At 40.5% G+C, this 15969-nt stretch overlaps 2 protein-coding genes across 5 annotated transcripts in view; one reads left to right on the forward strand and one right to left on the reverse strand.

Annotated features, from left to right (window-relative positions):
• MGAT5 (alpha-1,6-mannosylglycoprotein 6-beta-N-acetylglucosaminyltransferase) overlaps positions 1–8106 on the forward strand; it is a 139532-nt gene extending 131426 nt beyond the window's left edge. For all 3 annotated transcript variants that reach the window (XM_052792317.1, XM_052792315.1, XM_052792318.1), the window contains one exon: positions 649–8106. In XM_052792317.1, coding sequence (XP_052648277.1) covers positions 649–847 — 199 coding nt within the window. In that variant the 3' untranslated portion in view covers positions 848–8106. The remainder of the gene's footprint in view (positions 1–648) is intronic.
• A 6433-nt stretch (positions 8107–14539) lies between these two features.
• TMEM163 (transmembrane protein 163) overlaps positions 14540–15969 on the reverse strand; it is a 105340-nt gene continuing 103910 nt past the window's right edge. For both annotated transcript variants that reach the window (XM_052792335.1, XM_052792334.1), the window contains one exon: positions 14540–15675. In XM_052792335.1, coding sequence (XP_052648295.1) covers positions 15615–15675 — 61 coding nt within the window. In that variant the 3' untranslated portion in view covers positions 14540–15614. The remainder of the gene's footprint in view (positions 15676–15969) is intronic.

A 15969-nucleotide genomic window follows, 5' to 3' on the forward strand; every position in this document is an offset into this window, starting at 1 on the left:
AAAAACCTGTTAAATGCTGAAAGCTACCAATGTTTCCAGAGTAAGTGAAAAACAAGCTTCTGCTGGAATTGCTACCCTCGTGCTTAAGCTTTGTGGTCAGAAAATGGCAACTCGAATTTTTCTTTTTTCAGCTAGCTAGCGCTAGCTGGTTCCTTGGAGCGGTGGGTCCAGCTCTGACCAGCTTCTGCTGTACCACAGCAGCATCGCCTTATCCTCACAGTTTGGCTGACCGCACCTCGAGCTACCCAGGGCTGCCTGGCACGGTGTGGCTTGCCTGGGGGAGATCCCTGCTGGTATCGATGAGAATATCTCCTGATTTCAGATTCTCTGGTTTTGTCTTACTAGAAATCCGTGGTGTATTTAAATATTAGCTTTGGGGAACAGTCAAAAGCATTTTTTTCCTTTTTAACTTCTTTTATTAATCTTGAGGAAATGGAGTAAAACTGAAAAGGCTGTACTGCCCTCTGCAGAGAGAATCTGCACAGGCGAAAAGAAATGAGAGTCATGTTCTGGAAATCTGCAATTCTGAATGTACTTGATTTAGGATGTAATACAGCATTTTATTTTATTTTTAGCAAGGAAGGATGGAAACTGTACCAAACTCCTGTAAACTCCACTGTGATTTAGATCATGTGCTTTGCTTTTTAGGCATAATATTGAATGTCTCACCATGGAGTCTGCAAATGATATTCTGGTCCCCTCTTTTGATGGAAGAAGGAAGCACTGTGTTTTCCAAGGTGACCTCTTATTGTTCAGCTGTGCCGGCTCCCACCCAACCCACAGAAGAATCTGCCCCTGCAGAGACTATATTAAGGGGCAGGTTGCGCTTTGTAAAGACTGCCTATAGCAGCAACAGAGCTTCTTTTGAGTTGAGGACAAAATGTAAGTAGTTTTGAGAGGAGCTACTTATTACTTCCTGCACTTTTGTCCAGGTTTTTCGCTGCAGGCAGAGCTATCATTGCTGGGCAGAATTATCTACTAAGAGAGGAGGGATTCATAACAAACAGCTAACTGATCTTTTCTTCCTATAAGAACATTTGCAGTGTAACTCTTCAGATTCTTTCATCCGTTTGCGAAGAGAAATGAGTTTCATGTTCTACAGTGATTTGAAGATGACTGCACAGAATAGTTTGTAGAAAATTCCCAGACCCATCAAACTTCTTTTTCTGTTGTTTGGGTGAAGTGTTTTCTATTTTTTTAATGAGTTAGGACATCCCCCATCATGGTTAGCTAAAGGTTCTCAACTTCATTCCAGTAGAAAATTGAAAAAAGTGTGCTTGAGGGAGGGGGGTGCAGGGGAGGGAGGACTAACATTTTATTCTAGGTGCACTGGTTTGGGTACTGCTTTAGCTTGAATGGCTACAAAGTGGTTTACTTCACGAGAACTCAGAATCACAAGATAGCTCTGTACCTTGTTATTGGGTTATCTTGGCCAAGTTCTTCTTTCTTTTTTTTTTAAATCTTTGTATACAACAAGGTATTGTCTGCGTCACGGCTGCTGCATCAGAGCAGTCTAAACGGAGAGTATCATGAATGAGCAAATAGGCAGTTGCCAGCGTGTGACACATCATCTTGGTGACTCAACGACTGACTAGGATTGTGGCATTTTCTTCAGTGTGGAAAAGCTACAAAAACATACTGCCATTTTTGGAATGGACTTGTCACAGTTTACTGGTCCCATTTAGAGAGTAATCCTTGGAATTTGCCCATGCTTCTGTTGTAGTCTGTCTACTAGAAATACTGTGTGAAGCAAAAAGTATTCAGCATCATTGGAGCAATATTATCGTTAGAGCCTCAGTTTGCTACGGCTTCCAGTAGTTAAAGTGTTGCTGAATGACATAGAAAGGTTAAACTAAGCTAACTATAATTATTGTATGATAGAAATGTAAAATGTCTTCATAACTAGCTAGGTTTTTAAAGAGAAATTTTTTCTGAAGATCAAGTAAGAGGAGACAAAAAACTGCTAAGAAAAGCCTTGATCAATCTCGTGGGTTCTTTGGTTTTCTGTTTTGGGGGGTGGTGTTTGTTTCTTTTTTTCTTTTAGCAGGCACACCAATTACAAATTTAGACTAAAACAATTCAAGAGTTTGGTATTCAAATCAAACTTCATTTTTTTTAGAGCAGTAAGTTAAATCTTCTAAACCGCCTTCTTTTTATAGAGGTAAGTTTTGTTATTTTCAGCAGAAGGTGGCATGCTTGACAGCACCATTTGGAGTCAGGAAATGATTACGCTAAGATCAGTGAGAAACAAATCTGCAGTATATTTTGAAAGCACTCGTAGTGTGCAGGTTTACACTTTGGACATGCTCTGACCATACAGGGAAAAAAACCTCAAATCAACATGAAGGGTTTTTTCATAAAGATTAACAAACATTACCAGTTAATAATGAAAAGCATAGATACTTTAAATTTTCCTTTCTTGGATATATCCAGTTGGTTCAGATTTTTCTTGTAACTGGCATTCATTATCTGTGTGTGAATATTGATGTATCTCTTGACCTACCAAAGACCAAGCAAGGGAAATGCTATTTAATCTTGGATAAATTCTCAAGACAAGAGAGCAGAACAGTATACATTTAAAGTTTCAATTTGAAAGCATTGAATTAGTTTTTTCAAGTTTTTTGTTTACTGCCTCAGCACTCCTGACGGTGTTATCCTGTAAAACTCCGTAACATTGCTGTGGACTACACAGAACTTAATCCTGAGAGATTGTTCAGTATCCAAAAAGGATATGTGGGAAGTGTTGAACAGCAGGGTCACCAGGAACTGCATTGGGATGATGTGCTGCATTTTAGAGTAATTTTCCAGAAACAGAACAGCTGGGCCCTATAATGGGAGGTAAACTTTTTGTATGAAAAGAAAACAAACACAAACTAGTATGAAAATCCTCACTGTTACCATAGCTCAGCGTTTGCTTCAGTCAGCACAAATGGAGTTTGCAATAGTTTTAATACTCTGGAAAAGCTGGGGGAGGAGGTTTGGAAATGAGTCTGAGCAGGCGCAACAATTCATTTGGTATTTATATAAAATATTTCCTGCATACCTGTGCATATTCATGCAACTGGAAAATCCTGCATATTAAAATATATACACTTAACACCTGGTGCTGAAAGTAAAGGCAACAGCAGAATTTGCCTTTACCCATTCAGCCTGAGGTTCTTCAGGCAGGAATTTAGTTCGGAATGAGATATCGCAGAATTACGTCGGAAACAAAGATTTGTATGGGTGCACTTAAAGAATGCAAAACACGTAGTTTTTGCTGTAGTGCAATTCTTTGCTGTAAATACATATTTGCTTGTTTCCCACCCCCAGTGTATGGTCCACATGGCATACTGCATTTTATTTTGCCTCTAAACCTTTAAAGACGGGAGGGTTTTGGTATTTGTTGTTATAAGATTTTCTGGTCTAGTGTTTTGCTCAATGCTAAGTTTGCCTTTACCACAGCAGGGAGAGTCTATATAAGCTCTGGGTTTTTTTTCATGCTGTAGCACTGTTTCTTTCTAGTCTACTGAATTGAATTACTGCATACTGGCAAAAATGAAACAGCAGATACCAATGCTGCTTGCATTTTAGCCAGGGACAGAACATCTAAATTGGCTTCAGAATCAGTGGGGTCTGATCCTATTTCCACTGAAATCTATAAAGAAGGCTCATTAATCTTAAAGAAAAAAGGACCAAGACCTATAATTCGATAGGCCTCTATTATTAATTTTAAACTCTCTTTTCAGAAGAAATATTACTTTTATGAACTGCAGCTTCAGTCTAAATTTCTGTAAAAGGAAACTATCATATGAGAACTGTAAGTGCATAAACTTTGTAAACATTACTCACTAAACCCGATACAGCACTCTCCCATCACTCAGCAGTGTTTGTTCGTGCGTTGATAAATAAGTGAATCCTTCCGCAGATAAGCACTCAGGCAAATCCATGTGGGACTATTTAAAATTTTGAATGATTTACTAAAACGTATAATATATATCCACATGTCAGGATAGAGGGCAGCCTTCTGTCCAAGTTCCATGACTATTTTCCTTCCTAATTAAAGAATAAAGGTGTAGTCCAATTATTGCACTTAAACAAGGTTATTAGAGATGGGACTGTGCTACTGTTTTGCAGTCTGACAGTAAAGCTTGCAGCTTCCTTTACTCAGAAATCAGGTTTTTGCATGACTTGCATTTGAATATATTGATCAGCAATTGATGGGAAAAAATGTCAAAAATGTTGAATATAAAAACACTTTACAAGCTTTTAAACATATCTCTCATATCAAAACATTCTTTGTTTTAAAATTTTGTATTTTTGTATGTGACCTAGTTTTTTTCAAAAATCTTGTTCCTACGAGATTAGAAAACTTGAGAAGCATTTACATATTTATTAAAATTAACATAAAGGCTTGCCTTTGAAAGGTAAAGTTGGTAAATACACACTGTTTAAAAATGCCAATAAAAACCTCATTTATTTCATATATGCAAGTTGATTTGCACATGTATAAATAGAGTTGCTTTTTGCATTTTTTGCTTAGTTTCTATGTTTCTTTTTGTAATTTATAGTTGCAGCTGCGTGTTTGCTTGTTTATATCAGATTATGTTTCTCCTACAAATATTTAATGTTTATGTGCCTTTTTTTACTTTCTTTGGGGTTTGGATGAGCGTTTGGAATACGGACACTGTCTGAACAAGTATAATGGAACACTAATTACAGGTAAAAATAGTGCTTGATGACTATATAGCTTAGCAGTATGAATTTTGAATGTTTTTAAGTAGCAGAGAAATCGGTTCTAAAACTATAAGGTAAGGCTTAATAAGATAAAACTATAACTTTCATAATTCTTGCAAAACGTTGCTCCTGCAAGCAGAATACCCTTTACTGAATATCTGTAATTTGACATGAGAGCTCCTGCTGGGATGGGATGTCTTCGTTTAATGACCAGAGAGCAAACTAGAGCCGTTAGGAGACAATGCTAACAGAAAACCTCTAGGAACAGCCATATCTGATTTGATCAGCAGGAGAATTGAAGATCCACATTAAAGTTTGTGAGGTGTTGGGTTTTCGGATAAAGACGTCTGTACATGGAAGTGCACGGGGTGATTCCCGGTGCTAACCCGGAGAATACAGTCCTTTTATGGTACCTGAATTTACGACTCTCAGTGGGGAGGGAACTCTGGATATTCAGCTTATTGCAGATGTTTTTCTTTTTAATGCTACTACTTTTCTGCAAGAAGAATATTTTGCAGAATAGCTGCTGATCAGGTGTCAGTTGGAGACCGCAGAACAGGGTTGCAGACAGAGCCAGGACTCTGCATCTTCCCCGCTCGGCTCTGCTCCCAACTACTTGTACTGGCTTTTGCAACTTGCTTATTGACAAGCTTTCAGACTTGCTGACAGTTTCTGTTGATACCAGCTGCAAATCAGGTTGTTAGCTGATGTCTTCTCTCCTCCCTTAATCATGTTGTACCGGTATCCTTTAAAATCCTAGTCAACGTCCTTGGTTTATCCTTGATATGAAAGACATGCCCTCCCCTCTCAAAAATGAGTGGCCCATCTAAATTACAAAGATGATTTACGAGCTTGCAGCACTTTTCACATAAACAAAATCCAAATTGCTTTCTCAGGTATGTATTTTGCTTGTAGTGCATTTCAGGACCAGATTTTGCTAGTAAAATAAATTACATGGGATGAATCAGGCTGAATACAATCTCATTCAAGTCTAATTAACTTCATGACTCCCACTGGCTTCAGTGATAGCTGAACTCCTCCATTAATTTTTCTTCAAATTAAAAAAAGCAGCTCTCCCTTTTTAATACATACAAAGCACTGTATCTTACAAGATAAAGACCAAACACTTGCAGGTTATATTGTACACATATCAGCAGCCAGTTTTCCTTGCTGTTTACAGCAGATATCATCTCTGACTAAGTTGATGTTACCTATTATTAAAGTATCAGTTGAAAACTCGGTTAAATAGCTGTTCAGTCTACAGTTTGGAGTTGGAGGGGTGGGGTGTTTGGGTTTTTTGTGGTTTGGTTTTTTTAAAGAGACTAGTAGTTACCAGTTTCCAATTTCACAGTCTTTTTTTCCAGGGGTGCTAACATTTTGGCATGGCTCGCTCTTCATGATGTTTGCCCTACAGCTGCTATGCCTTCAAGTTTGCACTTGGGATCTCTTTCCATTTGTAGTTCTCCTTTGGTCCCATCGTTTTAGGGACCGCTATAAAGTCGAGGCGAATAATGCACTGACAGATGTATGCTTTCATTCAGGCTGAAAAGGCCAGGGACAGATACGGTTTCATTGAGATAGGCTTTAATAATATTGCTGTAAATGTAACATCAAAACTTATTGTTTTATGGGCAGTGACTTAAATCTTGTCTTCATATTTTTAAGCAGCTCTATAGGGTTTTTTTTTAAATTAGTTTGTAATTTCCAAATATTATATTTAAATGGAATGTGTAAAGAGCAAACTCCGTGTATCAAGTGTAAGATGTTTACTGTAGGAGTGTGTTGAAAACACCAGAGGCTGAACCCCAGAATGCCTCAGATGTGAGGCATCGCTCATGTTCTTTCTTCCAGGGAGAAACAACAAAGTGCAACTGTTGCCAAAGTGTCTTGCTTTTATAGGTGTAATCCTTGACAAATTCATATAATTATGAACATACAAGAGTATGTTTTAATTCAGCAGACCTCCCTCAACAGCACTAAGCCACCTCTTTATTAAATGGGTAAATAAAATCAGGTCCTCAAAGTTTTGATGAAATAACTCCACCTTCCACACACAGAAATGGCTTTAAACAAATTCAGTTGTAATTAAGTGACTACCCTTCTCTCTGCTAGGAAGGTCAGCGCAGGTGCCATTTAACTAAGGTAGGCTATGCATGGGAACAGAATTTGTCACCTTGCGTAAGGGCTCGCAGGACTGAAGCATTGTGGACCCTGCTGTCCTCACGTTTCACAGCTATTGTAACATGTGGCTGCTGCTTTGTACAGGAAAATATATCTCTATTGCACTGCACTGTCGTACTTGCAAATACTAGCCCTAGGTCAGTGCTGCTGCACTCGCGGCCAGCCACGCAGTAGAGGCTCGGTCCTGCAGGAGCCAGCAAAATCCTTGGCTTTAAGGAGAGCATGTAAATAATGCTATGGCATTTACTGGAGCCATCCAGACACTTGGCAAAGTGCATGCAACAGGTCTTGGCTCGGACTCCAGCAGCTGCAAAGTAGTTCGAAGTATCAGATAGGTACACAATAAATCAAGTTAAATTGCTGTCTGAAGGCAGTTAATTTTAATAGGGTTATACCCAGAACTAATTTGTTACGTTCATTACCAGGTCTGTTGCAGTACAGTGAAACCATTTTTAAGAAGTCATGGGTTTATTTGGTTTTTGCAAAGGAATACAGCAAAGCAGGAGGAAACGGCAGTTTTTACCAAAGGCAAAAAAGAGTACATTTTATGAGAAAAGTTACCCTGAAGCTTCCAGGCGAGCTAAAATAAAAATACAAGGGGATATTTACAAAGCTAATTTGAGCTTGGAGAAGTTGATCCCCCTGAGCTTGCTAGGCTGACTGCTGCGGGGGGGCCCTCCAGAGGGCAATTTGGGGCAGCAATTTGGTTTCTGGTCTGAGTCATTCCCTGGGGGAGACTCTCTCTCCATGGGCGAAGGAGGTCAAAGTCTGAATAATCCCTGTAGCACTGTAAATTGAAAAAAACCCCTACTGAAATCTGTAAAAATAAGAGTGCTGCATTTGCAGATAATAATTCGGAGTCAGTGAGAGTTTTTATATGTACATGAGAACTTCAGGGTCAGGCTGGTACTATTTGTGTTTGGTTTGAAGTCTCTCTTAAAAGGTTGATCCTTTGTCTTATTTAAATGGTTGTGTTCCACTATATTACGTTCAAGCAGTTTGATTCAGAAAGAACAGAACACAGTGGTTCAGATACTGTCAAGTTACTGGGGTTCAATAGGATGGGATTTTTTTAATTTTTTTTCTTTTTTTTAGAAAAGTAAATGTCTGTACTTTAATGGCATAGAAAAATGCTTTGTTTTCACTGTTGTAGAAAAAAACTAGGGAGAACTTTATTTTTCAATAAACCTTTTTCTTGTGTGATTTGGATTTATGATTGCTTTGTGCTTAAATGGGAAGTCTGTGAGCTGCCATTTACCCAAAATCGTGTTTCTGTGGCTTATCCTTGCAATTCTGTAGCTGGGCATTTCTGCTGCTGGCCCACCTCTTCAGAGGTGAGCATGAACAGTCCCATCTACCCACATTTCGGCCATAAGAACAACAGGCAAGTAATTATCTTTTTACTTTTTCTTTTAAATCCAAGATGGACAATGGATAAAATCAAGGTTCATTTCAGGAGGGCAGTTTTGCCCCAGCAGTATTGAGGAATTCCTGGTTTCCTAGAAATTTCCAGCACACAAGGAAGACTCTGGAATTGCACAGTGGCACATGGATAGACAAGACTTACTGGCACAATACACTACGGGGTTAAAAAATGAAAGCTATGTTGTGGTAAAATAACAGCTTTAGAGAGTGTTGTCTTTCAAGATCCAAGTTTAAATGCGAAGAGCTGGGATGGCTTATGGAATACTCGCCTATGGAACAAGAGATCAAGCGTGAAACTTTGGACTACGCGCCTGCGTTGCTTCAGTCAGCATCGCTCCCAGGCCGGGCTGAGGTTTCAGCAGCCGACAGCAGCTGGTGCTGCAGGAGCTGCCACCCGCGAGATGCCCCGGAGAGTCCCTCTGCCAAAATCATCTGAGAGATGGTAACCTGTGTCTTAGGGGGAGTGGAGTGTGCATTCAGTCCGCTTGATGGGTGCCACATTAAATCACCTCGGAGGTTGTAAGCACATGCATCAAAAAAGACGTACAATATAAATGTGCACAGATTGAGACTTCTTAGAGGGAACTGTTGGTTTATTTTGGTTGTACCCATTCTGCTGAGTGGCTCTTTCTGCCCACCTCATTTTTTGTTAGCCCAGCCGAGACTGAGGGAAGGGTCCTCTCCTGTCAGCTTCCACTAGGAATTCTCAGAGGTTTCGGTGGAGGTGTCCGAGAGTAATAGAACAATTAATGCGGGAGCAGTATGCCGTAGTAAAATGAATAGTAAAAAAACCCCAACCAACCAACCAAAAAAACCAAAATGAAGACCAGCTCTTTTTTATCTGTTGTAAAAATGTCCATTTGTAACATAGCTGCTATGTACTTTTTAAAACTACACTGGTGAGAAGCAACTGCTTACTTTCTTACACCACCACCTTTTTCTATCTTTTTTGTATGCTTTTTTTTTTAACATGTGGCCACATGTAACTGAGTAATGTAAAATCAGAATAGTACAGAAGTCAGTAACTATCAACTTGGGATCCTTTTTTTTTCCCTGCCTGTCCCAATTAATGACAGACAACACTGGTAAGCAATAGCATAAATAAAAATGTCACACTGAAGTGGGAAGGTGAAATGCCTGCAGGTTTGGGAGAGGGTTTGTGACCTGGGTTTGGATTGCATAATCTATTTACTGCCAGAATTGGGGAGTTTAGGGCGTCGTGGCTACACAGGATGGTTTTCTGCTGCGCGTTGCTGGCGGTACTTCTGCAAGAGCCTTTTATTACTGTTTCAGTGAGGTGAAGTACATGAATATTTTTCACCAGTCACCCCTTTTTATGGGTATTTCCTTGGCAAACTTCACCTCAGGTTAAAATTGGTGAAAATTTTGTTGGTTCTGTGTTGCTATTCAACATACCACAATTCTGAAATGTTTCCTAACATCAAAATTAATTAGTGGAGGACAGTGCTCATTCAGTCCCTTGTTCCGGTTATTTTTGGAAACATTTTCCTTCCTGTTTCATTCCCCTAATTATTGTTCAGCTTTGACATTATAAGGAGACATCTGTAAGATGGTGAGCAGCTAGAGTCAGCTGTGGGCTGTGTTGCAGTCACATAACGGAAAAAAAATGTATGAAAATTGGAACTTGGAGTAAAAAACACACACGCCATGCAGCTGTATTGGAAAGATCATTGAGGGAGCTTGAATACTAAATCCTTCAACTCTTACACGCTTAGACTGGGTTCAGTCAAACTCCATCTGGTAGAGAGTCCACAGATGGAAACATTTTGCTGGGACTTTGTGCCGCTCTCAAAAGCCTCACCTCGCACTGACACTTCAGCTTGCAAGAGACGGAGGATCCCAGTTTACTGCTTTACAATGCCCTGTATTTATGTTTATGCTTGTTGGGACTTGCACATTTTATTATTTTACTGATTATGGAGATTGCATTTAACTAAAATCCCAGTAGTAAATCTTTGTTGCCAAAGAAATCAAATACTGTTTGCACTGAACAGACTCCAGATGTTAGGTCTCACTGTATGTCCTGCTTTGTCTTGTGGACCTGTGGCTTGGAGGCCTTTCCTCCCATGAGACTTACTGCAGGACGTCGGAGGAGCGCTGGCTGGCTGAAGGCATCTGCCTCGTGCACGTTTTTGAGCACGTTTGCGAGAAGGGAAACTTCAAAGCGAAAAGCGCTGAACAAAAATGCTGAAGCAGGAATACCACCTTTAAAGAAAACGTACCAAAGTATGATGAGCCTCTGGTGTTTCAGCAAGTAACAACTGTTGCTTGCTTGCAACGTAAGTAATCGGTCCAGTGGATCTTTGAAGTAAAGGCTGCTAAATTGCTTTTTAGAGACTGAGACACCCCTCTCAGCTTTTATTTCCTCCCCGCCTCCATAGGCGGGAGGGAGGAATCAATGGGATTTGCCCAAGACCACGCTGCTGGCTTGGATTCTGCTCGATGGGTCTGCCCCAGGAAAAGGAGGTTGGCATTTCTTGTCACTTCGCTATTTTAGAACAGGTGTCACCTTCACTCCTTGCTCAGTGCAAGGTAAAGGGTGACAATCCTGTAAGGCCTGTGTCATGAAGAAGTGCGTTCTGAAGAATACCGGGGTTGGCGGCAACAGCGTTAGCTGACAAAATAGGATGGTTCCTAATTACTTGCCAAACTAACGTAGAGAAGAGTAGCCCTTCTGTGCAGGCTTTGGATAAATGTACTTTCAGCCTCCCTGCATCCGAGTGCTTTTGTTGGTGCCCATGTCTGTCCCTGCTGGACCTGCAGGCTGGGCTTCTCCTGACCTGCTCTTGCATGCTCCCGGGGTGGGCTGGAGGCTGCCAGAGGAGCAGCTGTGCTGACCGAAGGGAGTAGCACCAATCAGGTAAAATTCAAGAACCGTTCAGTGCTGCCTCAAATACAGATCTTGTGGCTGAAAGGAAAACGTCAGCTCCCAAACGTGGGAGGAACAGGACAGGGAAATATCCCTGGGTTGTCTGCTACTTGATTTAATTATGCTCTCCAGTTGCGTAACCTGGACCCACATGCCAGGCCGCAGGAATGTGTTTTTGTGTGCTACTCCTTAGTTACTGGTACTCAATAAACACAGCCACAGGCTCAGTGATGTGCTTTGTCACAGCACCACTTGGTGGCAGTGCACCTAACACAGACTAGCAGCAGACTTAGGAGTAGAGGTGAGAAATTACAGGTGCTGCGAGCACAGCACACCACTTTCCTATGTCCAAACTCTGGATGAAGCATCTACACACGTCCGTGCCCCCCAGGGACAATCTCTGGGTCAAGTAGCTTCAGCTTTTCCTAATCTCTTGCTGCAGAGGCAGCTTGCTGCTATCATGGCCCTCTAATACTCCATCCTCAGAGGCTTCAAAAGAAAATGGATAGTGAAGACATTACTTGAGTATAAATTTGACTGTTTAGGAAAAATGCATTGCCATGTTGGGAACAAACATTCCTGCTTTGTGTATTATTAAGGCTTACTACTTGTCTCATAACCTCGCATCTTCATGAGCTGACCCACAGAAAAGGATGCCAGAAATGTCTACACTTTTTCCCAGGCAGCTGGGTTTGCAGCAATGCAAATGGTATTACTAACCGTGAGGAACTCTGTGGTACATTCCCAGATGCAGGTGTACCTAGAGCTGAATCTGCCCATGTCTGAGGAGCTTCTTGTCTGGGGACTTCGCTTCAGGTCCATTTCTGGAACATCATTTTCAGCAAGGAGCTTCTTTTGAGGCTCCATTTTTCCACCATAGTTGGATGAGACTTATTTACAGCTTTTACCTACTATTGTGAGAAGAGAAATGGGACTAAATCAGCAAGGGATGTTAGTGTGGTGATTTCTTGATAACAATCTGGCTTTTAGCTGTAAGTAAGTAAGTGGAACATTTATTATTTTCCAGTATTAAAATACACCTCATGCCTACCTGGTGCATGTGAGGCATGGCTTGGGATTTGAGACTGCAGCTGGTGTAATCCTTACTGTGAGAGTTTTTGATAGCTTCTTTCTCTGCTGAACAATACGGCTAAATTCAAAGCATCTGCTCAGATGCGTAGTCACTTTCAGGGATTAATTTGCAATTCTGAGTTTGGCCAGACTTTAGTGTCAGTTTGCAGTTTCTGTACTGGCCAGTGCTGTTCCCTGTGTGAACACTGAAGCTCATTCCTTGTGTCCTGTGCACAACAAAGAGGCTTTGGCACTGCTGACAAGCTTGTGTGGCCTGTGATCACCAAGCAAAGTATTATGTTGGCCAGTGCCAAGTTTCAGGTGATTAGTCCGAGTGCTTTTGAGCTATTTCAGCTTTTGAAAAGCCCACCTTCACATAGCTTAGCTGGAAGCACACTTGTTATCTAGCTCATAGTTAGAAAAATCAGCTGGCACAGACATTTAATAAAGAAAACTAACATAGAAACTGTTACCTTTGGGGGTGGCTAGCTAGAGCAGAGTGTCTTGGTAAATTGGATGAGCAGTTATTTTTCTTTTCTATTGTCATGTGCCATACAAAGTCTCCCTGATGCTAGCTGGCTTTATCAGCATGTATTTGCTTTCATTTCTGAGTATTGTTATTTCCTGGTCTTTTTCCTTTGAAGTATCACAAGTATTGCAAGTATTTTCTTGTATTTACCTGCTAAGATCAGAAATGCTTTGAAGCACCTGTGGTAACTGAAAAGTTTCTGCAATTGGTTTAAATTAATCTGATAAGAAAAAGTATGATTAACTTGTTTAACCACATCTCCTTTTCAAAGGCTACACAGCTGGAGTCTGTACGTACAAACATCCTCTAAGAGCATGCCCGAGTTCCACCAAGAAGTGTGAAACTACATTTACTCAGCATTTAGCTTTGCTTCATGCATGAAGACATCTGCGTAGTCCTGTGCTCCTATTTACACTCAGCATTTTAACGGAATTATTTAATGTTTGAGCTGGGTGTTGGTTTTAACGTCCTACATACTTTCAATGGTCTAGGACTTCTGTGTTGCAAAGGTTGTACCAGGAGTTAAGTGTCTTGCCGCAGCCAGTTACACCTCCTCACTTCCCTTCAGAAGCAGTTGGCACTGGCCTCTGCTACAAACGGGCTGCTGGAGTGCATGGCCCTGCGGAGCAGCACTTTTAGTAGTTCCCAAGTGTCATTCTCACAACTAGAAATGGGACTGGAGAAGTAATAAAGCCCCTGCAGGGGCAGAAGAGGGCAGACAGTACTAATAAAACTAACAAAACCATGAAATGTCTAATATAGCTATGTTTATGATTCTGAGGCTGAAGATGCTTGACAAAAGCTAGTTAATCAGTGGGGAAATATCTGTTCCACAGCTCACTTCATGAACTATGAGACAGAGAAGCAGCTTAACAGGAAAAAGCCAGGAATAAGCAAAAGCATACCAAATTAGCAACTTGTGTAGGAAGAAGGGGTCTTGGGGAGGTATTTGATATTTAAAAATCCACCTGAGATGAGCACAGTGATGACTCCTATACCTTACAGTCTTTCTGGAGTCCTTGCTGAATGCAATTATGAAGTAGCTCCTTTGTCTTGTCAAAGTGTTGTACTTACTTTCATCGTACTGCTGAATGACATGATGATCTCTAACATCATCCTGTGACAGTAAGGCACAAGCAGCATCAGCACTAATAGCAACAATATTATAAAGTTTCCATACAAAGATTTATACGAACTTAATTAATTGATCCAAAATATGTATAACCAAACTATAGCAGCAGAACAAAATTCATTTTGCCGTAAAGAATTTTCTGTTTTAAGTGGACCTGAGTGTCATCTTTCCAATATTGTGCACCTCATATAGGCACTGTCAGGTCAGTGAAACCTTTGGGTGGTCTCTTCCTACACGTATCTCTTGGAGTTGGCTTTTACTAAAGATCCTTAAGGATCTGGCTGAGAACTTGCTAAGTGACATATGATGGGAAATACGGTTTTAGCATCACAAAGAAGTACCAGTAAAAAAATCAGTGTCCCCACTGTACATCAATTACTGAACAGCCTAATTGTACATCTACTCTAGCTTATGTAGTCTATTGTCATGTAGCTAGAAATGGGCATTTCTAGCTCCTTGGCTACTTACCGTGGTCCTATTTCAAACATAACAGTGGACTGTCTATTTTTTATCCACCTGTGATAAACAGAAGCAACAATACTGGTTCTGTGTTGTGAAAACCAACCTGGAATATATAAAATAAAGAGAAAATAGATACAGCCAGAGAATCCAGTTTAATAGGCTGCTATACAGGAAGACTTTGTTCTATGATACATTCTGGAAATAGTTTTCAAATGTTACTTACAGATACTGTATAAAATAGATACCAGTTTTATTGATTATACATCAAGATTCTTTTATAATTTAACCTGCTATTAAGTAATATATAAGATGCGTGATGGAAGGTGAGCAACACTTTACAGGACAATCTAAATCTAATAAATAGATCTGTATCTCACCACCAGATTGAGCCACTGCTGTGCCATCGTCAGACTACAGAGCAACCACAAAGTCACACATGCTGGTATATCTGCGTATAGTATAATAGAAGATGAGAATCCCATTCCTCAAGCAGCTCCTCTTCCTTGCACGACTTTTTGGCTTTGGTCTGTACAGTAATACTGTGTGTGCTTGTTTGGTCCATGCAAAGCTATGAACAGTGTCTCGTTAAGAAAAAACGGAATTTATGTTGAAGAGGTATAGTTTCAGTTAATTTAGGATTAAAATGAAGTATCTCTCTGAGCACAGAAAGGTTTGTACCCCTGCTCTTTCTGTGCATCTATTTGAATGGTGGGGGAGGAAGTAGCTACTTAAGTGTTTTAAGCAACACAGCTCTTGGTGTCCAGACTCTACATAGGATACTCTGTTAGCCGAAGAGGTTAGTAAGGATTGTACTTCTGTTACAGCATGTGTTTGGGAAAGTACAGGCCGGGGGGGAAAAAACATGATCTGAAACTGGCACTTCTTTACCCACAGGCTTATCACACCATTAAGAACACTGTCACTCTGGAATATACAACATGGCAGCTGGGTTAAAACTGCAAACCGCATGTTTTCTATTGTCACAGGAATCAATAGCATACTTGAAAAAAAAATGCTGCTGTTTCACTGAATTGCAAGCAGTGTGCACATATGCCAGTTTTACAGAGAGATTTCCCATTAAAACAAACTTCAACAAAAACAGACCACGGGAAACAAACTGCATATTCAGTAAAATACCATTGGCATCACTTGCCAAAATGTACGATGGCTGTAGTTTTACAGTCCTGACAGAGAAGAGGGTGTGATCTTCACTCAAACATTTCATAATGGCGCGTTTGCCTTACACGGGGTATCATATCAATAAGCAACCTGCAGAGGAAAGCACAGGAGTGTTGATGCAGAGACAGAGGAAAGCCCTGGAACTGGGGTGTTCTGTTTACTTATATTAATTTATTTTATGAATTAGAAAGAACTCAGATGTAGTAACAGCCTTATCTTGCTTTCTCCTGATCAGGATTAATTCTGCCCCACAATTAATTCTGCCCAAAAGGGAGTGTAAAACAAACTGTGTGGAGAGGGGCTGTCCTTTAGGAAGCTGGGATGCAGGGCTGCATTGAGAAATGGAAATTTAGAGCAGCAATCACTTTGGCTGGAGAACCCATG

Source organism: Harpia harpyja, chromosome 7, assembly GCF_026419915.1.
Source record: "Harpia harpyja isolate bHarHar1 chromosome 7, bHarHar1 primary haplotype, whole genome shotgun sequence".
NCBI lineage: Eukaryota > Metazoa > Chordata > Aves > Accipitriformes > Accipitridae > Harpia > Harpia harpyja.